Source organism: Nicotiana sylvestris, chromosome 8, assembly GCF_000393655.2.
Source record: "Nicotiana sylvestris chromosome 8, ASM39365v2, whole genome shotgun sequence".
In the NCBI taxonomy this organism is placed as follows: domain Eukaryota; kingdom Viridiplantae; phylum Streptophyta; class Magnoliopsida; order Solanales; family Solanaceae; genus Nicotiana; species Nicotiana sylvestris.
The window spans coordinates 69,624,633-69,651,054 of NC_091064.1; the positions used below are offsets into that span (position 1 = coordinate 69,624,633).

At 39.5% G+C, this 26,422-nt stretch overlaps 1 protein-coding gene, 1 long non-coding RNA gene and 1 other non-coding gene across 19 annotated transcripts; all 3 read left to right on the forward strand.

Annotated features, from left to right (window-relative positions):
- The first annotated feature begins 109 nt into the window (after window positions 1–109).
- On the forward strand, window positions 110–1,040 carry LOC138875179 (uncharacterized). Its single transcript, XM_070154003.1, has 4 exons — window positions 110–134; window positions 250–331; window positions 437–704; window positions 768–1,040. The coding sequence occupies exons 1-4, from the start codon at window positions 110–112 to the stop codon at window positions 1,038–1,040; spliced, it is 648 nt and encodes a 215-aa protein (XP_070010104.1).
- Window positions 1,041–13,808: 12,768 nt separating this feature from the next.
- Window positions 13,809–19,635, forward strand: LOC104217015 (uncharacterized). 17 transcript variants are annotated; one of them, XR_011401480.1, is made up of 6 exons: window positions 13,816–14,142; window positions 14,248–14,316; window positions 14,537–15,411; window positions 16,092–16,145; window positions 16,246–17,368; window positions 19,252–19,635. It is a non-coding gene; the product is annotated as an uncharacterized lncRNA (long non-coding RNA). The 17 variants fall into 17 exon arrangements; XR_011401484.1 differs by having other exon boundaries at window positions 16,290–17,368; XR_011401488.1 differs by having other exon boundaries at window positions 16,297–17,368.
- Window positions 15,097–15,168, forward strand: TRNAC-GCA (transfer RNA cysteine (anticodon GCA)). Its single transcript has one exon. It is a non-coding gene; the product is annotated as a tRNA-Cys (tRNA).
- Window positions 19,636–26,422: the final 6,787 nt, after the last annotated feature.

Sequence of the window (26,422 nt, forward strand, 5' to 3'; positions counted from 1 at the left end):
GTCGTCTGACTCTGAGAAGACTCAAAACCCCCTTTCTAAGATAAGTTCTACTTTGGCTAAATATTTAGAAAATAGGTTTGTTTTTGTTGGACCTATTAGAGATATAGAAATGGCTGAATTGGGAAAGAGTGGAGGTAAAAAGAAAATTGAAAAAGAAAAAAAAAGAGAGAGAGTGTGTATATGGTGATGTTAGGGTAAAAGGAAAGGGAGTGGTTGGTTCTTCACCCACTTCTGAATTACCGTTACCAGCTATCTGTGGGGTGGTACATGCAACTGTGGAAGAAAGTGGCAAGAAGTCAGGGGAAAGTGGTTCTGAGGAGGCTGCTGAAGGGTTGGTTAATCTAAGTTCATAGGAAGATGAACCCGGTTCATCTATTGAGGAGACCCTAGTAGATCTTATAAAGAAAGTAGGTGCCAGTTATGATCCAAAGAAAAGGATAACTCTAACACCAAAAGCCCCCAGTGCTACTAAACCTTCGAAGAAACGAAAGGCTTCCTCTCCAACAACTACTGAAACTCCCTTGCCAAAGGAAAGAGCCACAAGAAGCAAGGCAAAACAAAGTGAGAGTGACCTACAAAAGGCTTTGGCTAAAAGTAAGAAAAAAAGGATGGATAAAGGAAAAGGTAAGGTTACAGAGTCCTCTAAAGCTGTTGATGTTGAGGAGATGGAACATGTCTATCAGGAGGACTATACAACAATGGAGGTTTAGACCCCCAAGCCCAAAAAGTCCAAGACTTCTTCCAAGAAGTCTTCATCTGTGTCTAAGGCTGCTGAACCTTCATTGGCCAAGAAGACAAGGTCTGCACTGAAAAGCAAACAAGTTAGAGTTTTTGAAGATGAGGAATGGAGTGGTGAAGAAAAAAGTGAGTCTGATGGTGAACAAGACAAGCTGACCATGTTTGGCAAAAGAAAAATTTTGAAGGGAAGATTGCTGAAAGATTTGATGGAACCAGGAATGGTTCGTTTGGTTGACACCCTAGCTGCTCAGGGATGGAAGGACGTGGTCTTTCAGATGGATGGGAGATTGGCCAGAAATTAAATCATTGAATTCATGGCGAATGCTGAGGTCAAAGATGACATAGTTACAAGCAAAGTCAAAGGAGTTCAAGTGACATTTGATGCAGAGAAGCTGGGAGAGATTCTAGACATCCTTGCTGAGGGATATGATGACTACACCAGACAGAGATGGCCAAGTCTAGATTCCCTTCCTCCTGCCCTTCAAATCACTAGGAGATTATGTGATGTTAAAGAAATGAATGAGGCCAAGTTTGTGCACAAGAGTGAGATGAAGCCACAACACAAAGTCATTTTTGAGTTTGTCAACAAGTGCCTACTGCCCAGGCAGGAGAGAAGGCATATTGCAAATTATATGGACTTAATTCTGATGGAGTGCCTTGAAAGTGGAAGGCAAATTAACTGGTTGCATTCATCATCAAGCTACTGGACAGGGTAATAAATGGCTCCAAGGCTCATGCCACCCTCTATGGCTTTATTCTGACTACGGTTCTGGATAGGTGCAATGTGCCTCTGAAGAAATGGGAAATGGACACAAGCAAGGATTACTTTGGCAGTAATACTCTGCTTTCTTGTGACTATTTAGTCAATGCCATTCCAAATGAACCTGGTTCATCCAAGAAGACACCTATCAACAGTAAAGTCAGGGCACTTGTTCAGAAAAGTGAGGCTAAAGATGCTGAGATAGCTAGGCTGAAGGCTCGCTTAGCAGAGGTTGAATCTGAGAGGGATGCTCTCAGAACTGAGCTTACCAAGGAAAAGGAGAAGAATGATGGGATTCTTTGATCGAGTCCAACCCTGTACTACTACAAAGTAGCAAGAGTGGTCGAAGCATCTTTTACCCGAGAAGGTCGGGATCGATTTCCACAGAAAGCTAGAGATTGGAGTTGAGTTTCTATCTAAATTGGAGTTGCGTGGTTGTTCCTAAATGCACTTCTAAACATAGTTGTTTTTTATATTACTTCTAATTTTATACTACCAAGATGCTAAATTAGTCTAAGTTAAGCTAAGAGTAAACTATTCAAGGTTGTATAAATAGTTAAAAGGCACTAGGGAAGTGACTTTGTCCTAGGTGGGTAATTGATGGATTCTCGAATCTAAGGCTAGATTGTCATATTTGGGGATTACGATATAACCATTGCACGATACTACTCACTCTACACCTCTCGGTAGTTCGAGTGATTTTGCCCTAATTGACTTTCTCAAGACCAATTGGGCATGATAATTTGTGCAAGCAATAGAGGTTCAAGTCAGGTATTACTATCTCTAGGTTTAACCCTTTAATTGGGGCATTCAATCTCTTGAATACACCCCAATTCCTTGTTGGACCGATTTTGTAGACTTAAACTCTCTTTCTCAAGAAGAGCCAAAGTCAACTAGGCATAAACTAGTGTTTGCAACCACTAATTCAACATTTAAACCATAAATTAGTCCAAATATCAAACACCCATAGACATTCAAGCCTTAAAACACAAGACCCATCTATTACCCACACTAGGGTTGAGCCACAACCCTAGCTAATGGGTCTAGCTACTCATGATTTTAGAAGAAAACAAAGAAATATATGAAGAAAAACCCATAATATTTAATTACTAGATAAAACTTGAAGATTCAATGATGAAACTAATATAAATTTACTCAAAATGGCAAAAGAACATTATTTACGAGCGCAATTGCTGTCTAGAATACAACTTATGACCTAAAAATGGGAAAAGAAACTATTTATACTAGGCCAAAAATTCTGGACAAAAATACCCCTACGGGACTAGTGCGAACCGCACAAACTCGAGCGCGGCCACACTAAGGCTCTTGGCTGAAACATCTGCTCTCTAAACTTGGCCACCGTGGGCCGCACAAAAATACACGACGGCCGTAGTGGCTTCTGTTGCGGTCCTCACAAAATGGACCTCGGACCGTATTAGAAATATTCCTCCAACTTGGAAACTCTCTGAACTTGGGCTTTGCGGACTACACAAAGTAGAGTGCGGCCGCAATGAAGTCAATGCGGTCCGCATGAAATGTTTTGCAGCCGCATTGCTTGGCTGCCTGAAATGAGCACTCTCTAAACCTCCTCTTTGCGGACCACACAGAATGGAGTGCGGCCGCAGTGGCCCTATTATACTGAGCTTGGACTTGTTCTTGGTACTTGTGCATGTTTCACTCCTTTTTAGCTGGTTTTAACGAATTATCACTTTGTTGATCAAACCCTGCAATCAAGTACAACATGTGAGCCTTTGGGACTATTTTGTACACATTTCTAATCAATATTTAAGTAAGAAGGGTTGTAAAATGCATCATAATCCCTAGTTATCAACTCCCCCAAACTTAAGCTTTTGCTTGTCCTCAAGCGAACAAAATAAGACCCACCCCTTAAGAGTAAATCCAAGAAAATTCAGCTGACCTAAAGTGACCTCATCTAGCATCAATTGGGACTAACAATTGCCCTCAGTTCAAATAAATCATTAACAATATTCACTCTTTTAAACACCATGGATTTAGAGCGACACAAGAGCATCAAGAGTTGACTCAACACATCAAAGAAGCTCTTTCTATTACTTTGGTCATTATGGAACCCAAACTCACACATCCTCGACTCTCCCTAAGCAAACCTCACCTTTATAATAGTAGCACTTAGAACGAGGTTAATGGAAATACACTCATCTCTCTCAAGGAAAAGTCACAAGTCCAACTCTAAGTACCATATGCTTTCCCCTTATGTGAGTCACCACTAATGTAATCTTCATTCAACTCAAGATCATATAGGGCTTTTGTGGAGACACAGTGAAGGCTTTTGGTTTAGGGTAGGACTGTTTGGTTTAAGTAGGTTCCATCTTCCCTTTAGCACTTCTTTTTCTTTATTTTGGCACACATTCACTTGACTTTTTTAAGTCATTTCACTTCTTTCTAAGGTGGTTAGAGAGACACACTATCACTCTTTCTTGTTCATTTCAAATCTTTTCTCTTTTCTCAACTTTCCACACATTTCGTTCTTTGCTTTTATTGAATCCCTTCATTCTTTTCTACATTGAACATTCCTTTTGTCTTTTTGATTTTCTTTCTTTTTCATTGCATTTCCTTTTCTTTATTTTGTATCTTTTACCACTTTGTTCCAATCCTCGTCTCTCCCCCCAAACTTATACTTTTGCCATGTGCTAAGGAAAGATTGGGTGCCAAGAGAGGGTATCTTTAGAACGGGTAAAGGCTTGTACCGTGGTTCTTGAAAGAAAAAGGTCTAAGGCTCAAAAGGACTGACTAGGGATTTTATCATTGGTAGGCTATGGAAGTGTTCAAGATATCATTTGGATCAAGGAGAGACTATAATCACGTCTCAAGTCAAACTACACTTAGGATTTTGCCTAGACAAACATTCAGGGCAAGTTCTAGACCAATGATTCGGGACTTGGACTTGCAATTCAAATTCTTGCCACACAACTATGAGATTGCTAAAGACATAGAGTTGGGGGTCCACAACAACCTTAGATAAGATTTGAGTACACAATGGTCCCGAAAAATTACTTGATGATTATTGTCCAACACAAGAGTCTCAAGGTCACAACTTTCACCATCCTATACACAACGATTTGTTTTTGACCATAGGATCAAAGGCAAATGTGTTAGGCCCAAGTGAAGCTTTGCTTGAGGCACCCTTACCAACTAACTACTAAAAAGCAAAAAGGAAAACAGACTCAAACCCTTAAGAAAGGAAAACCAAAGGCTTATTGCAAAAACTCAAAACAAGAATTTACGAACATAAAATAAGAAGCTAAGAAAGGAAAAATGCGGAAAGTAAAATGAATATGTATAAGAGGGGATTTAATCGAATATACAATAAGGGGAATGAATATTTACATAAGAACGTAACTTTGATATACAGACCCAAAGTAAAAAGTACGAAAAGTGCAATAAAATGCTAAAATTATATACATACCAAAGATAAAAAGGAAAGAAAACATAAAATACTGTCATATATACAGTCATCCGAATATCCAAATAGGGCTACCCCCTCGAATGAAATCTGGCATGGTCCTCAATGCCAACTAACCAAAATAAGCACAAAATAAGAAGAGAGGGGAAAAACAAACTCCCTATGGGTCCTCCGTCTGCATGGGATCCTGAGTCTGGATCCCTGGGATCTTTATCTGCTCGGGAACCTGTGACTGACTCCGTGTGATCTATGGCTCTGCTGGGACCTGGGCCTGGACCTGGACTGAGTCTTGGGCTGAATCCTGGTGCTGGCTGGAGGAACCTCCCTGCGGGTCCTCCAACTGTATAACTGCATCATCAGACCGGGGAATCACCCTCTTCCTCTTGGGTGGACTCTCAGACTCTTGCTCTGGATGGGGCTGGGCTGCTGGTGTTGGGTCATGCAATAGCAAATCTAAAGGTAGGTGATCCACCTTCAACCTCTCAACCTCGACCCGTAGCTCCTTTACCGTCTCTTTTGAAGCCCGAGTCTTCCTCATTTTCTTTGCCTCCCTAGCAAGTTCCTTGAGTGCCTTTCCATGTGAATCAACAACGTCCGTAAGCAATTTCTGGTTCTCTAGGATCTTCTTCTGGTTGTCCAGAAGATCCTTGAGAATATCCTTAATGGACTGTGGGACTTGTGGAGGAGGAGGTGCTGACCGAGCTGCCACCATGGTAGATAGTACAGACAGCTTAGAAGTAGTTGTCTGCATCCAATTGTTGATATTGGCGAGGTCCTGGCTCAGGCGGTGAGCAGTCAATGGGTATGCAGTGGAGGAGGGTATCTCTGGAACTATAGAAGTGGAAGGACCTGGGGCCATGTCTGCTGAGGTGGAAGGAGGCTGAGTAGGAGCCACTACCACTACTGGATCTTCAGACTAGCCAGTCGAAGTAGTGGCTTTTCCCTTAACTGTAGGCTATACCATGAGAAAGGTGCCTTCACCTTCACTTTCATATCAAACTTCCGTTTTTCCACATCTAGGACCTCCAGGTACATGGTTAGGAAGTTGGGGAAGGGATAAGATCTGTCACCTTCATTCACTACCCGTGTAATAACCATGGACATCACATTCCCGATATTAATCAGGTACCCCACCATGATAGATGCTACCAAAATCGCCCGGTGAATAGGGAGTGAGTTGTCGTGGGTGGTGGGGTCTAGCCTACTGCACCCAAATGTCTCCCACCCCTTAGCCTCAAAATTCAAAGTTCTCCTCAAGATTTTCACTCCCGCAGTCAACTAATCGGGGGTGGTACCTGGGATTTCCAGGTACTCTGCCAACCAAGGACGAGCTTCCTCACCCAATGCCATCTTCTCCAAGTACAAGGACTCATCCTCCTCCATGAAACCCAGGTAGTCATTTATGGTCTTGCCATCAAATTTCACCTTCAAGTTCCGCACTTTGGTGATTGTGGTACCCTTTTTGATGTGGGCCACATTTGTGTAGAACTCTTTCACTAAATGCTCATTGGCGTCCTCCACGTGGCCTATGAAGTAGTCCTATCCAGCTCTCTCTCTCAGAACTGCCTCAACACATTGGGGTTGTGAGGTAAAAGGTCCTGGGTGATAAATTTATGCTCAGGTATCAATTTCCTCTCGGGCCACCACTCTATGAACTTGTGGTGGCAACCTTACTTACAAACTGGTCCTGCCATGCCTCCGGATTTCTAGTCCTCTATACCCCACCTACTTGGGTCTCACCCCCTTCTACTTCTTCCCCATCTTATACTACTGTACCCTCTCTGGATAGTGAAGCTATAGGAGAGGTGGAGTATTCATTTCCACTGCCGGCAGCTGAGCCCTCGAACAACTCCGAAGATATACGCACTGATGCTTGGGCTGTGGGAGAGCCTAGAGGTGTATCCCTCAACAAGTTCATCTCCGGCCAGTCAGGAACATACTCTGGCACGGAGCCTAAAGATACCTATCAGGAAGGCTCATACTCACTCCCCGACTGGTCAATAGCTCTGTCTGCAACTCTTATGATCCTCCTTGTGTTTTTTATGTTTTGTCGGACTTGTGGGGTCAATCTTATCATTCCTTGTCCCCTACCCCAGGAGGACTCTCCTCTTCCTGATTGTTTACCACCTTTACCTCGTGATTTCACCATTGTATGCAATCAACATTTAGTTTTGCTTTGTTAGTATAAGTAGAAACAATGAAACTCAGATTTGCAGGAAAAATAATGCAGATAGTTAAAAGTTGCAGTTTGCGGACTGCATAAAATGAGATGCGATCGCAAAGAGGCTACCGCGGACCGCATAAAATCCATTGTGATCCGCACAGAGGTGGGTTTCAAACTACCCACTCTCTGAATCTATGCACCGCAGACCGCACAAAAAGGCATTGTGGTCCGCATTGAGGCACCGCGGTCTGCACAAAATCCATTGCGGTTGCGATCCTCAAATATCAGTATTCAGAATCTAGTCCACTGCGGTCCTCATAAAATGGCATTGCGGACCCCACAGGGGTACCGCAGACTACACAAATTCCACCGCGGTCCACACAGAGTGCCCAACATCAGCACCAACCTAGGGTTCAAGTTTTATTCATTTTTTAGTCCAAATTTTTACCTATTGATGATACCCTAGGTGTTGCCTCAGTGTTTTAACTAATTAGTCCTAATTAAAACAGTATTTAACTAACCTATGCTATAAGATTAAAAGAAAAACAGGAAGGGAAGGAAGAAGGAACTAAGAAAAACAAAAAATTAAAGAAAAATAACAAAATTAAACAAATGAGAAGGAATTAAAGTTACCAGAAATGAGATGCAGTGATGATTAATGAGCCTTAGCAGTTAATTGCGTGCAGTTTAGAGAGATGAACAGTAATTTTTATGCTTCTGAGAGTAAAAAGATCGAAAAGTTCAAATGGAGGGCCGCAGGTCCTATTTATAGAAAAGGTCCTAGGCCCCAGCTCACCTACCCGCCGTGGACCACACAAAATGGTACTGCAGTCCGCAATGCTCAGAAACATGAAGCAATAAGAGATTGGCCACTGCGGACATCAAGAAATCTAGTGCGGCCGCAATGGACCACCGCGGACCGCACAGAATGCAATGCGGTCGTGGTAGAAAACTTCAGAGACTCCCTACTTTTGTCAAATCACTTTTGCGGTCCGCATTGATTTCTTGCCCCCACACAAAGGCCTTTGCGGTCGCACAAAATGAGTGCGGTCCGCACTGCAAACTTCAGAGAGTGATCTTTTTTCAACTTGTTCCCGCACTGCATCAACATAATCCTACAGCATCTCACAACCAGTCAATCCAAAAATAAATCCTACACTACAAAGAAAATCAAAGAAAAAAACAAAAATAAATACACATGGGTTGCCTCCCAAGAAGCGTCTGATTTAACATCGCGGCGCGACTCAGGTTACCATCAAATCACTTTAGATGAAGAAGTGCCACCACGTGGTTGTCATCAATCTTGCCCAGGTAGTGTTTGACCCTGTGCCTATTCACTCTGAAAACCTCACCATTTTTGTTCTTCATATCAAGTGCACCAAACGGAGTCACAAACACCACTTCAAAAGGTCCACTCTATTTTGACTTAAGCTTTCTCGGAAACAGACGTAACCGAGAGTTGAACAAGAGAACCAAATCACCCACTTTGAACTCCTTGCTTCGAGCATATTTATCATGAAGGTACTTCATCTTGTCCTTGTACAAGGATGAACTGGAGTAGGCATGTAATCGAAATTCATCAAGTTCATTAAGCTGCTCCACACGAAGATTTGCTGCTACATCCCATTCAAGATTCAGTTTTCTCAAAGCCCATATGGCCTTGTGCTCTAACTCGATCAGTAGATGGCACGCTTTCCCAAATACCAACCGATACGAAGACATACCAATTAGAGTCTTGTAAGTAGTCTTATAATCCCATAGAGCAGCATCCAACTTCTTTGACCAATTGGTCCTAATTGCATTGACCGTCTTTGACAATGTACTCTTGATTTCCTTGTTTGAGACTTCAACTTGGCCACTCGCTTGAGGATGATAAGGAGTAGAAACTTTGTGGTTGACACCATACTTTGCAAGAAAAATGTCAAAAGCTTTATTACAAAAATGAGTCCCCCTATCACTTATGATTGCACGAGGAGTGCCAAACCTTGTAAAAATGCTCTTCTTGAGAAACGCAACAACACTTCGGGCCTCATTGTTGGGTAAAACCATGGCTTCAACCCACTTTGAAACATAGTCAACCGCCATAAGAATGTATGTGTTCCCACACGAGCTAACAAACGTGCCCATAAAATCAATGCCCCATACATCAAAAATATCAACTTCAAGAACGATATTGAGAGACATCTCATTTTTCTTTGAAATTTCCCCCGCTCTTTGACATTCATCACACCTCTTCACAAGTTCACTTGCATCTTTGTACAAAGTTGGCCAACAAAACCCACAACTAAGAACTTTGGAAGCCATCCTCGCCCCGCCATGATGGCCACCATAGGGAGAGGAATGATAAGCCTCCAAGATACTCAATTGCTCTTCCTCCGGGACACACCTTCGGATCATACCATCCATGCAAATCTTTAACAAGTATGGCTCATCCCAATAGAAATCCAAACTATTATGTTTGAGCTTCTTCCTTTGGTTAGAAGAGAGCTCACACGGGATTATACCAGTCACAAGGAATTAGCAACATCCGCAAACCATAACATACCATTCACCGATACCGAAAGGAGTTGTTCATCGGGAAATGAATCATTGATCTCTAGGCCATCACGAGGCCTCCCCTCCTCCTCCAAGTGGGACAAGTGGTCCGCCACTTGGTTTTTACTACCCTTCCGGTCCACAATCTCCAAATCAAACTCTTGAAGTAACAAGACCCATTGCATCAGTCTAGCTTTGGAATCCTTCTTCATCATCAAGTACCGGAGTACGGTATGATCGGTATGGACTATGACCTTGGCACCCATAAGATATGGCCGAAATTTCTCCATTGCGAACACAATAGCCAAAAGTTCTTTCTCGGTCATCGTGTAGTTCACTTGAGCATCATTCGTTGTCTTGCTCGCATAGTACACCGGGCGAAACATTTTGTTCACTCTTTGACCCAAAACCGCCCTAACCGCAACATCGCTCACATCACATATGAGCTCAAAGGGTAAGCTCCAATTAGGTGCGGTAATGGTAGGAGTGGTGGTCAACTTGTGCTTGAGAAGTTCAAAGGCTTTCATAAATCTCTCATCGAACACAAACTTGGCATATTTTTCCATTAGCTTGCATAAGAGGTTCACTAACTTTGAAAAGTCTTTGATGAATATCCGGTAGAACCCCACATGCCCAAGAAAACTTCTAACTCCCTTGACAAAGGTGGGGGAGGGAGCCTTGAAATCACATCAAATTTTGCTTTGTCCACCTCGATACCATGCTTTGAAATTTTATGCCCAAGAACTATGCCCTCTTCCACCATGAAGTGGCATTTCTCCCAATTAAGAACAAGAGTGGTTTCTTCACAACGGGCCAACACTCTATCAAGATTTTTCAAACACTCATTAACTGAATCACCCACAACACTAAAGTCGTCCATGAACACCTCCAAAATATCTTCCACCATATTGGTGAAAATGGCCATCATACACCGCTGAAATGTAGTCGGTGCATTACACAACCCAAAAGGCATCCTAGAAAAGGCAAAGGTGTCATATGGACAAGTGAATATGGTCTTCTCCTGATCTTCCGGAGCAATCAAGATTTGGTTGTATCCAAAATACTCATCCAAGAAACAGTAGAAGGCATGCCCAGCAAGTCGGTTTAACATCTGATCAAGAAAAGGCAATGAAAAGTGATCCTTGCAGGTCACTTTATTCAACTTGTGGTAGTCCATGCATACCCTCCAACCGGTCATGATCCTGGTAGGAATCAACTCATTTTGCAAATTTCCAACCACTGTCATCCCACCCTTCTTCGGTACACATTGTACCAGTGAAGTCCAAGAGCTATCAGAGATGGGGTACACAACCCTGACATCCAACCACTTGATCGCCTCCTTTTTCACAACTTCTTGCATTGCCTCATTCAACCTCCTTTGATGTTCCAAAGAGGGCTTTGCATCATCTTCCAGAATAATTTTGTGCATATAGTATGCGGGGTTTATCCCCCGAATATCAGCTAAAGTCCATCCAATTGCCTTCTTCCGCTTTTGGAGCACCGCCAATGTGGCATCAACCTGCATGTTAGTGAGACAAGAGGAAAGAATAACTGGTAAAGTAGAACTAGGGCCTAAGAACTCATATCTGAGGTGTGGAGGCAACAACTTCAACTCCAACACCGGAGGTTCCTCAATTAAGGTTTTGTTGGTGGAGTCTTCCTATTCTTAAGGTCCAAAGATAGTTTCCTAGGCTCATAAGAGTAAGAGCCCATCCTATGTAAAGTTCACACACTCCACTCGGCCTTCATCATCATTGACATCAAGATTCAACAATACGGCCTCTAAAGGGTCCTCCACATTGATCATTGCACTTGTATCATCAACTATCACTGCCGTGACAAGGTCCACAAAAGAGCACACCTCGGAATTGTTGGGCTGTTTCATTGACTTGCACACGTAAAAGACCACTTTTTCATCACCCACCCGGAAGGTGAGATCCCCTGCTTCCACATCAACTAAGGCCTTCCCAGTAGCAAGGAAAGGTCTCCCCAATATGATTGGAACTTCATAATCCACCTCTCAATCCAAGATCACAAAATCAGCTGGTAAGATAAATTTGTCCATCCGGACAAACACATCATCAACAATACCCATTGGTCTCTTCATCGTTGTATCCGCCATTTGCAATCTCATGGAAGTCGGCATCAGTTTCCCAATACCCAAAGTTTTGAAAACTGAGTAGGACATCAAGTTGATACTTGCCCCCAAATCACATAGAGCCTTAGCAAAGTCCGCACTCCCAATGGTGCACGGATGGTGAAAGAACCGGGATCTTCAAGCTTCGGGGCCATTGAATGCACTATTGCACTAACTTGGTGGGTCATCTTTATAGTTTCACAATCCATGGATCGTTTCTTTGTCACCAAGTCCTTCATGAATTTAGCATAGCCCGATATTTGTTTAAGAGCCTCCGCCAAAGGCACATTAATGGATAAGATCTTCATCATATCAATAAACTTTTTAAACTAATTCTCATTTTTCTGCTTCACGAGCCTTTAAGGATAAGGTGGAGGTGGCCTTGGAAAAGGAGCCTTGGCTTTAGGCACAACCGGCTCCGACATGTCTATTACGTGTTCCCTAGATGGGTTCACGTCATTTTGAGTTTCCACCTCGGCATCTTGAATATTAATCCTCACTTCTTCATTCACATTCTCATCAATCACATTTTCAACCACCAAAGGAATTTCATCTTTTTGCAATTCAACTTCATCACTCAAAATTTGCTTTTGTTTGGCGGCATTCACATCACCGTCTCGTCCACTCCTTGTAGTTACTGCCATAACATGATTGTTCCCACCCTTCGGGTTTACTACCGTATCACTTGGTAGAGCTCCCTTAGGGCGAGTATTCAAGGATTGTGAGATTTGGCCTAATTGAACCTCCAAATTTCTAATTGAAGTATTGTGGGAAGACAACTGAGCATCAGAGCCCGCATTCTTTTTCATCATCTGTTCAAACATCATTACAACTCTCCCCATATCATTGTTGGAAGAACTAGGACCTTGGGATGGAAATGAGGGTGAATTGTTCGGTTGTTGGTACATTGGGGGCCTTTGGAAGCCTTGCCCCCGATTTCCTTGATTGCCATTGTTCCAACCTCCCTGATTGTTGTTACCACCCCAATTGTTGTTGCCATTCCAATTAGCCTGATTGTTCTAATTGCCCCAATTGAAATTTTGGTTGTTGTTCTCCCAATTACCATTGCCTTGTTGTTGTTGATTGCCCCAATTGCCTTTGTATCTCCATTGTTATTGGTTGGAAGAATTGACCCTTTGGCCTTGATAGTTGTTCACGTATTGCACCTCTTCATTCTGCCCATCATAACCATCATCTTGGAATCCACCACAATCATTGTCAAATTGCTCCGAATTCCCTTGGTTCTGTTGACCTCTCTGTCTTCTTTTATTCACTAGCATGTTGACACCCTCCATGACATTCACTTGGCGAGGATTTTGGACTTGTTGCAATTGTGCCTTTGCTAGTTAGTTCATTGTAGTTGTCAGCTCAGCTATAGCCTGTCCATGGTCATGTAACTCTTTGTGCAATTGAGTGACTGTGGGATCACCCTGGGGCATATTGGCTCTACTTTGCCAAGCGGAGGAAGTGTCAGCCATCTCATCAAGAATGTCACAAGCCTCATCATAAGTCAGTTTCATGAAGTTTTCCCTAGTAAGTTGGTTCACTATGCACTGGTTTGTTATGTTAATGCCCCGATAGAAAGTCTGTTAGATCATCGCCTCAGTCATATCATTGTTGAGGCATTCCTTTACCATTGTTCTATAGCGCTCCCAAATCTCATATAATGGTTCGGTGGGCTCCTGCTTGAAGGCCAAGATCTCATCTCTCAATCTTGCCATATGCCCCGGTGAGAAAAACTTTGCAATGAACTTATCCGCCAACTCATCCACTACGACAAATTTGGCCTAAGGCCACACCAATTTTAGCCAACGCTTGAGAAATGTTACCAAAAGTATTTGTGGCAACGCTTTTTGAGGGGTGGTCTTTGCTGAGACCTTTTGGCTACGGAAAGCGTCCTCTTTCAATATAAAGGCTACGATTTTTAAGCGTTGCCAAAACGTGAAATATTTGGTAACGCTTTTTGACCTATAATACAACACTTTTGGAGGGTGTTATTTTTTTTATCCAAAAAGCAACACTTATAAAGTGTACTCCAAAAATTACAATCAAAATTTCCCCAAAATATTCCCTTCCCCCCAATTCTGAAAAGGCAAAAGAGATACCCGCTGAAATACTTTGCCTAATTCCAAATTCCCCACCACTAAAATATTTTACCCTTTCCAAAATTCCCTCTGTTGCTTCAATGCTATTTCACCACTACCGCGACCCAATTTCCTCTAATGGACTGTATCAACTCCAAATATAGATCCTTTTTAGGGGTTGGTTTGCCCTAATTTCAAATAATGCCCTCAACTAGATAACTTGCTCCGCTCCATCTCTTTCTCCGTCGAACTCGTTTGGTGAAATCGAGCTAAAACTTGTAGGTTTGTTTCCTCGTCACTTATTGTTTCTATTAAGAGCATAAAAGTTTACCACGCCGACATTTTCTAATCACTAATTTTGTTCATTGGTTTGCTGCTTGTGTCTAGAATGTAATTTTGGTTAACTTGTTCAGTGCTAGTCGCCGCGACTTCCTCATCCGTCATGATTTGTTGCTGGTAAGGTGTTGCTTGTTATCTCATACTACATTGTATTTCTTATTTTTTGATATATCGTTTAGTCATAGCTACTCATATCTATGGTAATTTTTGTTACTATTGTTGTGGGTTTGCTGCTTCGTACAATGTTGTTATTCTTCGACCAAACGCTTCGGGATTTGTTTATGTTAGTCTTTCATTTAACATTTTGTCTGCACTAAGTCTCAAATTTGGTTCATAGGATTGCGAAGGTGAATAAGAAGGCAGTGGTTGCTCGGTGATTCCAAGAGGCACAAGATACTTCAACTTCTTTCTGTTTTGTGGCTGCTTTTAAATCCTGGTAAAACAAAAACTCTACCTATATAAGTAGTGATGTCCAGTTTTGAATTCCTATATTACTTGCATTCACAAAGTCTCAGAGCTGCATTTCTTTTATTAACGTCATGCATTTGTATACTTGTACAAATAGAACGAATGAACAAGATACTGATCTATTAGTCGATCATATTTACTTTGAAGAAATGCATAATATCCAAGTTGTTCAAAAATAGTGGCGTTGAGTTTCTCGACCCTTTGACTTAGGATTAGTCAGTTCTATTTCTCGATGGGGCGGGGAAGGGATATAACTCAGCGGTAGAGTGTCACCTTGACGTGGTGGAAGTCATCAGTTCGAGCCTGATTATCCCTAAGCCCAATGTGAGTTTTTCTAGTTGGATTTGCTCCCCCGCCGTCGTTCAATGAGAATGGATAAGAGGCTCGTGGGATTGACGTGAGGGGGCAAGGATGGATTTGTAGCATTTTGGCGACATGGCCGAGTGGTAAGGCAGAGGACTGCAAATCCTTTTTTCCCCAGTTCAAATCCGGGTGTCGCCTGATCAACAAAAAACTCGAAATCTCTTCTTTTCTTCTGTTCTGTTGATATAACCCGCCGAATGATTCCCCAGCAGAAGCAGAGAAAGCAGACTGTTGATACTTGTTTGATTCTAAACATCTGGTCTGGGGGTTTTTCTAAAAAATTGTAAATATCTTTGCATTGCATATTTAGGCTTCAAGGAAATATTCGAATGCTAGAGGGGCTATCAAGACTTTCTGTTTTGTGGCTGCTTTTAAATCCTGGTAAAACAAAAACTCTACCTATATAAGTAGTGATGTCCAGTTTTGAATTCCTATATTACTTGCATTCACAAAGTCTCAGAGCTGCATTTCTTTTATTAACGTCATGCATTTGTATACTTGTACAAATAGAACGAATGAACAAGATACTGATCTATTAGTCGATCATATTTACTTTGAAGAAATGCATAATATCCATGTAAAAGTGACTTTAGAAGCTTTGTTTTAGGTAATATGACAAGATCATTGAGCTAAAGTTAATGGGGTGCACTAATTACAATTGATATCTCTCTTATATCCTAATATTTTCTGATATTCTTTCCTCATTTGGTGTTTGTTCTTGAGCGACATGCTTATTGTCAAGAAAGCGATTTTTATTGCTACCTAGTAATCTTGCAATGAGAAGATTATTTTTCTTTTCAAAGATAATGTATGTGAGCACATACTAGTTTGGTTTAGATTGGAGCTATCTCCTATTTTATTTTGCTTGATATAGAATCGAACTTCAATAAATGGTATTCCTTACCGTCTTTAAATTTTATTAGCAACTTCCTTTCGTGAATACATAGATAATTTAACTATTTATTGCATCTTTGTAATGACAACAAGCTTGTTTATATGTGATATGAATAAGGTTAGACTTCCTTGTGCCTTCTTATCTCTCTTAATTTTCCATATCCAAGGCTTTAACATAAAATGAAGAAGCAAGATTGAGGTGCTTTCTTGAACTTTGCAAGGTAATCACATTAATCGGTTTTTCTTTTCTTGCTATGGCATGCTTAGTTTCTTTGTTAAGTCTTTTACTGATAACACTTTTCTTATTCTTTGAATTATTAGTATCTGCTGGTTTTTATGATCAGTAAAAATGATCCAAGTTTCAGTCCGTAGGAACAAGGAGAGGGGGGAGGGGAAGCAGGGCTCGAAGAACGAGCTGTGCAAGGACGCCGAAGGGCGAGCCATTGGAAATAACCGAGAAAGAAGGAATCGAGGTGCATTCTTTTTTTCTAATTGATCCATTTCCGATCAAAGCCCAGGTCTCTTAGAGCATCAAGAAAGAAGTTTCTATTTACTGAATCGGAAGCTAATGCACAGGGAAGAATAAGAATAAACCTTGGTGAGCTATCAATGAGTTACTTTTCTTCCTATTTGTTCAGATATTTTCAAATGAGTTTTTTCCTGGTAACCCCAAAAATTATAAAGTGAAAGAGGACGTCAAGTGACTAATTCACTTTCCGATAAGTATATCTTTTTTACTCACTTTCAATTACACAAAATATTTTAAATGCCCTCACTGTCCTTTGTTTAGCTCAACTTTTATGTGAATAGAGATCTATATGATTATCTTTGCTATTAATCGGATAGCAGACTGAAAATACCAAATTCTAGCTAGCAACATCGTTGGCTTGGGTAAGGTGTTTGTATTTGGTTATTCCTAGCTTAATTAAAAGTGAGCTGATTGACTATATGCTATGTGCTAAAGTTAAATTTCCTTTTAAAAAAGAAGTCCACTAATCTAATTTGTCCATCAGTATACAACAATTAAATGGGAGTCAATGTTGTGCTTATTAATGGGAGCTATCAAGGACCCAAGAAAGGTATATGAGACTCGTGGTCGGAGAATAACCAAAGAGAAGGGGAATTATTGTATCAAATTTGTGGCAATCGATTCAAACTTCTTTTTTAATTTCCATCTTTTCACTTATGAATAACTGAATATGCAAAAGATCTTGTTTTGCTAGCTTCAAATTATTTTGGTGTTATTATTGTTGCAAGACTACCAATGTACAGTTGAGTACTATGTAACTCATTTTTGGTTCATGAGGGCAAGGCAAAAATAGGCAGCAAACGAGTGCAAACGATGCGTATTGATACGATTGACAAAAGTTCATTAAGATGGAGGGGCTGATATTCTGGTATTTAATACTGCTCATTGGTGGAGTCACCATAAAACTAAAGCAGGGTAAGCCTTTTCAAGCATTATGCCTTGGGACTTTTGTTTCTTATATAATAGCTGGTCCGAGCTAGTTTGCAAATACTGTCTATCAAGTACTTGCTATCTTTCACTAGTACAAGTGTCAAATAACTCTATTTTCGGAGAAATAGACAGGTATTTGAATTTTAGTTTCCCATCGTTTTCATCACTTCACTTACCCTAGTGACCTAGTGCATACTCCATATCTTTAGGTGGTTGTTGCTTGGTACATTAAAGCTACTTCCACGTTAACACCTGTGAAACACTAATAGAAGGAATATAGTATGATCTTGGAGAAGTTTGTTGTTGAAGTTCTTACTTTAATGATCGATAGAAAAATCTATTCAGACTTCAGTCCTAATTGGGTCTAACAGGCAGATTTTTAGTGGTGTTTAATTGAAGAAGCCAGCATATAGAAGCCAAAATGTGATCTTGATATTGTGACATGATATAGAAAGGATTCGGCATAACCAGCTTTATACTTTTGGCCAGATATTAAGTTCGGATTTCTTTTGGTATCATTTTTTGTATTAACTCTTGGGGCATTCTGTGTTGGAATTTGCCAAACCGTTTCATCTTCTTTGCCTTTTGCTCTGTATTGCATTTCGCTATGACACATCTAACCATGTAGTGTCGCAACAGAAAAATTTACTACCAGGAGAGAAATCAAGTTCATCCACCAAGAGTACTAATTTCTTTACGAGTTTTAGGTGAAGTTGTTGTTCTGGAGTAAGGGTAACAGTCTTAAGAAAATTAACCAGACCCAGTCACTATTGCATTGTTGGAGTGAAAAGATTTAGTTAACTTAGATTTTTTATTTTTGGATTTGAATCTGAGTGAGCACACTCTCATAAACTGCAGCAGAAGTGACTTTGTTGTGTTTTTCTTATCACATTTTGTTCAAGTTGCAATGTCTAGAGGGTATCATGTTTTTGTTTGTTGTAAAGGATGTAATCTTAAGTATATAGATTTCACTATCTATCTGCATCTTTCTCTATTTCATCCTATTACAGTAGTGTTTTCTTTGATGAAACTTGAGAGCAAAGGTAAGTATCTACGAGATAATTGCTTATCTTTGTAAAGAAAAAGACAGAGAAATAAAGAAGAAAGTTTCTTCTTTATTTAAACATGTGGCAATCTAGTCCAATAGATTACTTGAGTCAGAATCATAACTTTTGGTGTTTGTCATAATTTGACATCACCTGTACCATTATAAATTATATGTCGTTTGGAAAGAATTAGATTTATGTTTGAATTAGAAAGGGTGAACAATGACTTGTGGTTAAGGAGTACTGTTTTTTAGCATTTCATTCAGCAGGCCACTATACAAAGAGAAAAATAGAGGAGCACAAATAAAACCACACTGATAATGATAGAAGCCTGTATGAGCAGTAGGCGAGTGCCTATATGGGACTAAGCATGAATTATTTTATATCTTACGATAAGTATTATTACTGTATATTATGCACATGGGACTGACTTGGTTTCTGCATCACCCTGCATTTTATTACATAGTATTCTGAGATGTCTTCATAGTGTTGCTTTCGAGATTAATTTGTTTTGTGTTACAATAAATTAACATTTATCAAATGTCTGTTCTTTTCTTTCTATGTGGAAGAGTAAGTTTGCTTGGACACTGATAGTGGTTAGGAATTATCATGCTTTGAGATATGTGGTTATGTAAGTAGTCCTTCAAAAATGCCAATTTGTTATTAAGCATATTTTCCCCCTTAAATATATGCCCCCACAATTAATGCTTCACATATTTGAACTCCTCCAGCTTTGTAGTACTCATATGATATAGAGATATATTTTTTCGTATTATTAGCATGCTATAATAAACGGTGCATCTTTGTTTGTTTCAATTGCAGGAAGGCAAAGCTACTAAAGAGAACAAAGAGAATATAAATGGAGAACTTAAGGCCTTGAAACCTTTGGAAGTTTTTTTTTTTGGTTTGAACAAGGAAAGCTTACATGCCACTTAGATTGATGGGGAGGCCAAGCTTACAACAAATGGATCAGCTACCAAATTATGGGATGAAGTATGTTAAATCAGCCACGTATCAGAAAAGAAACATGTAGCTAAGGGGATAGCAAATGGGGTTTCTAATAGATACTAGCTTTAGTTGTTTAGTGTGTGTAAAGTTTTGTCATGATACATACATCCAATTTTTTATATTTGTTCATTTTTAGGACACGCCTTTAAGAGATTTGCTTTATTAGTTAATATAGTACATAATATATTTTTTCTGGAAGTTCATAGCAAGTGTGCGTATTTGAATTTTGTTTGGTTATTTTTTAGTTGATGTAGTGCTTAAGCTCTTCATATTGTAGCAATGATCTCAAAAAATATGAGATTATTGGATATATTAAAAAAATTACAGGAAAAGAATATATTACACGATTTGCTGCAAAAGCCGCACACATAAAGTGTGGCTTATAATGTACCAAAGGCAACACTTTGGAAGTGTTGTTGTAACACTTGAAAAGCGTGGTCTTAGGGAAAAGGTTACGCTAGTTTAGGCTACTCCAAAAAGGCGTTGCCTAAAGCTGAAAAGTGTGGCCTTTGATCAAATGTCACACTTTTTGATAGTTTAGGCCACACTTTTCGTGAGTGGTTAAAAGCCTAAAATGTTGTAGTGATCCCAAGTAGTGACGGAATGGATGAGAAGTCGCCCAAGCCAATCCAATGCCTTCCCTCTGAGAGAAAATGGGAAGAGTCTCAACCAAAGTGTATCTTCGGACACATTAGTTTGCTTGCTCCCCCAACAGGTATCCAAGAAACCCTTGAGATGTTTGTAAGCATTTTGATTGGCAGCGCCCGTAAAATACCCACGCTGCTCCAGCAATGTCAGCATCACATTGGTAATTTCAAAATTGCCTGCCTGGATCCGGAGTGGGACAATTGCACTTGCATAGCCTTGGTTTGGAAGCACTCGAGGAGCCACTCTTAGAGGTGGCAGATGAGGGTCTGGAATATTGTCATTGGCATTGGCCTAGCGGCCTCTACGTTGTTCTTGAGGTACAAGAGGCACCTCATCATCTCCAACATCATCTACCTCCTACCTCGCAATCACATTTCCAAGAGGGTCATTGTTGTTTGCTGCCATTTTGTACCTGAAGTTGTGACACACACAAATTAGTAATGCAGAAGGAAAAAAGAACAATACACAAAACTATTTAGATAGATAGCCAAAACCATTAGCTCCCCTGCAACGGCGCTAAAAAGTGGTCGAAGCAGCTTTTACCCGAGAAGGTCGGGATCGATTTCCACAGAGAGCTAAAGATTAGAGTTGAGTTTCTATCTAAATTGGAGTTGCGTGGTTGTTCCTAAATGCACTTCTAAACATAGTTGGTTTTTATATTACTTCTAATTTTATACTACCAAGATGCTAAATTAGGCTAAGTTAAGCTAAGAGTAAACTATTGAAGGTTGTCTAAATAGTTAAAAGGCACTAGGGAAGTGACTTTGTCCTAGGTGGGTAATTGACGGATTCTCGAGTCTAAGGCTAGCTTGTCATATTTGGGGATTACGATATAACCATTGCACGATACTACTCACTCTACACCTCTCGGTAGTTCGAGTGATTTTGCCCTATTGACTTTTTCAAGACCAATTGGGTATGACAATTTGTGCAAACAATAGAGGTTCAAGTCGGGTATTACTATATCTAGGTTTAACCCTTTAATTGGGGCTATCAATCTCTTGAATACACCCCAATTCCTTGTTGGACCGATTTCATAGACTTAGACTCTCTTTATCAAGAAGAGCCAAAGTCAACTAGGCATAAACTAGTATTTGCAACCACTAATTCAACATTTAAACCATAAATTAGTCCAAATATCAAACACCCATAGACATTCAAGCCTTAAAACACAAGACCCATCTAATACCCACACTAGGGTTGAGCCACAACCCTAGCTAATGGGTCTAGCTACTCATAATTTTAGAAGAAAACAAAGAAATAGATGAAGAAAAACCCATAATATTTAATTACTAGATAAAACTTGAAGATCAATGATGAAACTAATGTAAAATTACTCAAAATGATAAAAGAGCACTATTCACGAGTGCAACTACTGTCTAGAATACAAATCATGACCTAAAAATGGGAAAAGAAACTATTTATACTAGGCCAAAAATTCTGGACAAAAATACCCCCGCGGGACTAGTGCGGACCGCACAAATCGAGCGGGGCCGCACTAAGGCTCTTGGCTGAAATATCTGCTCTCTGAACTTGGCCACCGCAGGCCGCACAAAAATGTAATGCGGCCGCGATGGCTTCTATTGCGGTCCGCACAAAATGGACTGCGGACCGCATTGAAAATATTCCTCCAACTTGGCAACTCTCTGAACTTGGGCTTTGCGGATCGCATAAAGTTGAGTGCGACCGCAATGAAGTCAATGTGGTCCGCATGAAATGCTTTGCGGCCACATTGCTTGGCTGCCTGAAATGAGCACTCTCTGAACCTCCTCCTTGCGGACCACACAGAATGGAGTGCAGCAGTGACCCTGTTATACTGAGCTTGGACTTGTTCTTGGTACTTGTGCATGTTTCACTTTTTTTTGAGCTGGTTTCGACGAATTGTCACTTTGTTGACCAAACCGTGCAATCAAGTACAACATGTGAGCCTTTGGGACTATTTTGTACACATTTCTAATCAAAACTTAAGTAAGAAAGAGTGTAAAATACATCATAATCTCTAGTTATCATTCTTCACAATATATTGAATCTTCTCCAAGACCAAAACCAACCCTCTAGCTCCCCCAAGCCTTAGGAATTCTAGCATTTATCTTCTGAACCTGTCTGGTACCTTCAGTGACCCGGATTAGGGATTTTTCTTTTTTTTTTGCTCATGTTTTGAATATTTTTGCTTTTTGGTTGTGGATTGTGGTAGCAACATATCTTCTATCAATGATATCTACTGTTTTTGCTCTTGTTGAATGTTAATATTTCCTTGATAGTTTAAATATGTTTGCTTGATTACTGATGATTAATCCATGATTGCACTTGCAATTGCCCCAGTGGCCATGAGTACTTATTAAAATTTGGAATTCACACTTTGTTTATGCAAATTTCCGATGATGCCAAAAGGGGGAAGAGATATTGTGCTTTACATATTCTGAGTAAGTGATGTTTATAACCTAATTAACCTGGTCCTTGATGATAAGTAAATTTTTCTAAACTTTGTATTGATGATTAAGCTGAGTTCTTACAGGGTCTAAATGAGTAAAAAGCACAGAGTTTGTCATTATCAAAAAGGGAAAATTTGTTGGCCCAAGTAAATGTGAAGTTTTGAAGACTGACAAAAGAACTCAGACATGGACCAGGTCCATCTTGTGAAACACAGTCGTGATCAACCCAAACATGTGAGATGCACGTGAAGAAGATAAATCTAACTTATCAAAAGTAATATCTCCCGATCTGATCGAAAAGGTTGCATATTGGATAAGGAGAGAAAGACTCCTTACACGAAGAGAACACAGTTTAGGAAAAAGGATAGAATTAGAGTATGAGATCAACTAGAACTCTTCTACCATAGAAGAGTAGCATCTGTATCCCAGTCAATCTCTAATTACTAACCCCTTAAATATCAGTGTTGTTCTCTTTTACAGGTAATGCACATAAGCAGAAGTTAAACGTGAATTGAGAGCAAAATAGCAAGGTAATTTTGCAAGCAATTTATGTGTGATTCAAGTGTGCAATCCTGAAGCTACTTGAACCAGATAGAAGAACCAGTTCCAAGTGTCTATCTTTTATTTTAGTTCAATTGTAGTAGGTGATTTTACATTGTACCTTTCAGCTTTTATAGAAGCAATTGTATTAGGTACTTAGAGTTTTCAAGTTAGAGTTAACTTGAAGTTGTCGCAACAGTTGAGGCTGTGTGCCACAACGGGATTAGAGTTAATCCTAGGTTTACAAAAGAGTTTTTGTAAATGCAGTTTTTGGTTCAGTGATTTTAGTGGAGAGTTTGAGAAAATTCTACTGGAAAGTAGGTCGTGATTTTTTCGCCTTTTGAGCCAGGCGTTTTCCACGTAAAATATCTGTGTTCTTTCTTTTTTATTTATTTATTATTCCGCAAATAGTAGTAGTTGGAACACATAGAAGAACCATGTCCTTCTATAATCAAGTTAAACGAAAATTGGGTCCCACACAAATCACCCCCTCTTGTGTGGTATTAAAGTGTAAAACATCAAAATCCTTGTCTGTTTCTGATATTTCAATAAAATGTAAGATGATTTTTGCTATAAAAATGTGAGATTTCTTTTCCCAACGTGTGATATTTTAAGTTTGGTTGTGCTAAACTTTGTAATGTTCGATTTTAAATTTGTTAATTATCAAAATCTCCCATCAAAAAGCATATATTGGTACAGCCAACTTTAATGTTTGGGCCAGAAAAGAACAGGGATAATCTACGCGGTATGTCCATTTAGAACATCAGTTAACATCATATATCATTAAAATATTTATTTTACTCTGTATCCATACCGGGTATAATAAGCTTATCCTTTCAGTACCCAGTTATGGATAAACATTACCCCCGGTAGAAGATTATCCATACCGGGTATAATAAGCTTATCCTTTCAGTACCCAGTTATGGATAAATATTATCCCCGGTAGAAGATTATCCATACCGGGTATAATAAGCTTATCCTTTCAGTACCCAGTTATGGATAAACATTACCCCCGGTAGAAGATTATCCATACCGGGTATAATAAGCTTATCCTTTCAGTACCCAGTTATGGATAAATATTATCCCCGGTAGAAGATTATCCATACCGGGTATAATAAGCTTATCCTTTCAGTACCCAGTTATGGATAAACATTACCCCCGGTAGAAGATTATCCATACCGGGTATAATAAGCTTATCCTTTCAGTACCCAGTTATGGATAAATATTATCCCCGGTAGAAGATTATCCATACCGGGTATAATAAGCTTATCCTTTCAGTACCCAGTTATGGATAAACATTACCCCCGGTAGAAGATTATCCATACCGGGTATAATAAGCTTATCCTTTCAGTACCCAGTTATGGATAAATATTATCCCCGGTAGAAGATTATCCATACCGGGTATAATAAGCTTATCCTTTCAGTACCCAGTTATGGATAAACATTACCCCCGGTAGAAGATTATCCATACCGGGTATAATAAGCTTATCCTTTCAGTACCCAGTTATGGATAAATATTATCCCCGGTAGAAGATTATCCATACCGGGTATAATAAGCTTATCCTTTCAGTACCCAGTTATGGATAAACATTACCCCCGGTAGAAGATTATCCATACCGGGTATAATAAGCTTATCCTTTCAGTACCCAGTTATGGATAAATATTATCCCCGGTAGAAGATTATCCATACCGGGTATAATAAGCTTATCCTTTCAGTACCCAGTTATGGATAAACATTACCCCCGGTAGAAGATTATCCATACCGGGTATAATAAGCTTATCCTTTCAGTACCCAGTTATGGATAAATATTATCCCCGGTAGAAGATTATCCATACCGGGTATAATAAGCTTATCCTTTCAGTACCCAGTTATGGATAAACATTACCCCCGGTAGAAGATTATCCATACCGGGTATAATAAGCTTATCCTTTCAGTACCCAGTTATGGATAAACATTACCCCCGGTAGAAGATTATCCATATCGGGTATAATAAGCTTATCCTTTCAGTACTCCGTTATGGATAAACATTGCTCTCAGTAGAAGATTATCCATATCTGGTATAGTAGCAGCTTACACAACAGCTTCCTTTCTTCTATAAATAGAAGAGATTTCAGTTCATTATGTACATCAGTTTGAATTCGAATAATATAACAGTTTCTCTCTATACTTGTCTTTACTTTACAGTCTTTATTTTATAACACGTTATCAGCACGAGACTCTGACATCTCGAGCAAATACTTTGAAAGTATTAGAGGTAAGAACTTTCTTTTCCTAAATAATGTCAAATCTTTCTAAACTTGAATTTGTAGCCCTGGATATATCGGGCAAAAGCTACATGTCTTGGGTGCTTGATGCTGAAATTCATCTTGATGCGATGGGTCTGGCAGACACCATCAAATTATTATAATAAAATATTATTATAAAAAAAATATATACAACATATCATAAAATATTGGGTTTAAGAAAACTTAATCGTCGTAATAGAGTGTTTTTATAAAAAAAATTGTTATGGAGAAGTCCATTTACTCTTTCTTTATTACGTAAAGATAAAATGAGTGAGCCCACGTCGTCGGACAGCAAGTGCAAAACTGATCTGGCAAGAACATACGACTATCCTGCCTACGTGGCCACCAAAGGCATCTCTACTCTGCCACGTCTCATCTCTAAATGGATAATATGCTACCATCTACAATTTAAAGTAGGTAATTTCCATTAATCTGAGAGAAAACTTACATTATCTGGACATAAGATTCCACTAATAATAAGTTAACGTCCTGTTTAGAACTCTGATTAAGGAAATTGAATAATCAGATACTACATGAGAACAGAAATAGTATTAATAGGATTAGAAAACCTTGCACTCTATGAAGCACGAAAGCCAACTTTTAAATATATTATATTCTAGTTTATGTGACCTAATTTTTTCGACCGTTGCAAAAAAATAAACTTTATCAAAATTTAAAACGAGTTAACTTAAATTTCATATTTAATTTTTAATTAGAAGTTTTTATGACTACCCAAATGATAATATTTTATGAGCACAAGTCTCACGACTTTTAGGTAATTACAAATGTATGAACATTTTCTAAATAAAAATTTAAAAATTTTACTTTCTGAATCATAAATTTAAATGAGAAAGCAATATATTCCACGTAAACATAACTAAACAAATGATGTTAGTTTTTGTCTTTTACGTTTGCATGTGTTTGGAAACGCGAACTTCCTCGTGTTCGTTCTACTACATGACATCTGTTGTGTTTATCCAATAAATTGTTAAGGATTATGATCAAAAAAATGCATCCACTTCAAGTCAGCCTGTATATAAATGTGTTGTCACTCTCCCTTTCACTCCGCATCTCTTCCC

Coding starts and splice junctions, on each gene's coding strand:
- LOC138875179 (XM_070154003.1), top strand. CDS start 110: ATGGCTGAATTGGGAAAGAGTGGAG. Junction 135..249: donor TGAATTGGGAAAGAGTGGAG/GTAAAAAGAAAA, acceptor TACCGTTACCAG/CTATCTGTGGGGTGGTACAT. Junction 705..767: donor AGGACTATACAACAATGGAG/GTTTAGACCCCC, acceptor TCTGTGTCTAAG/GCTGCTGAACCTTCATTGGC.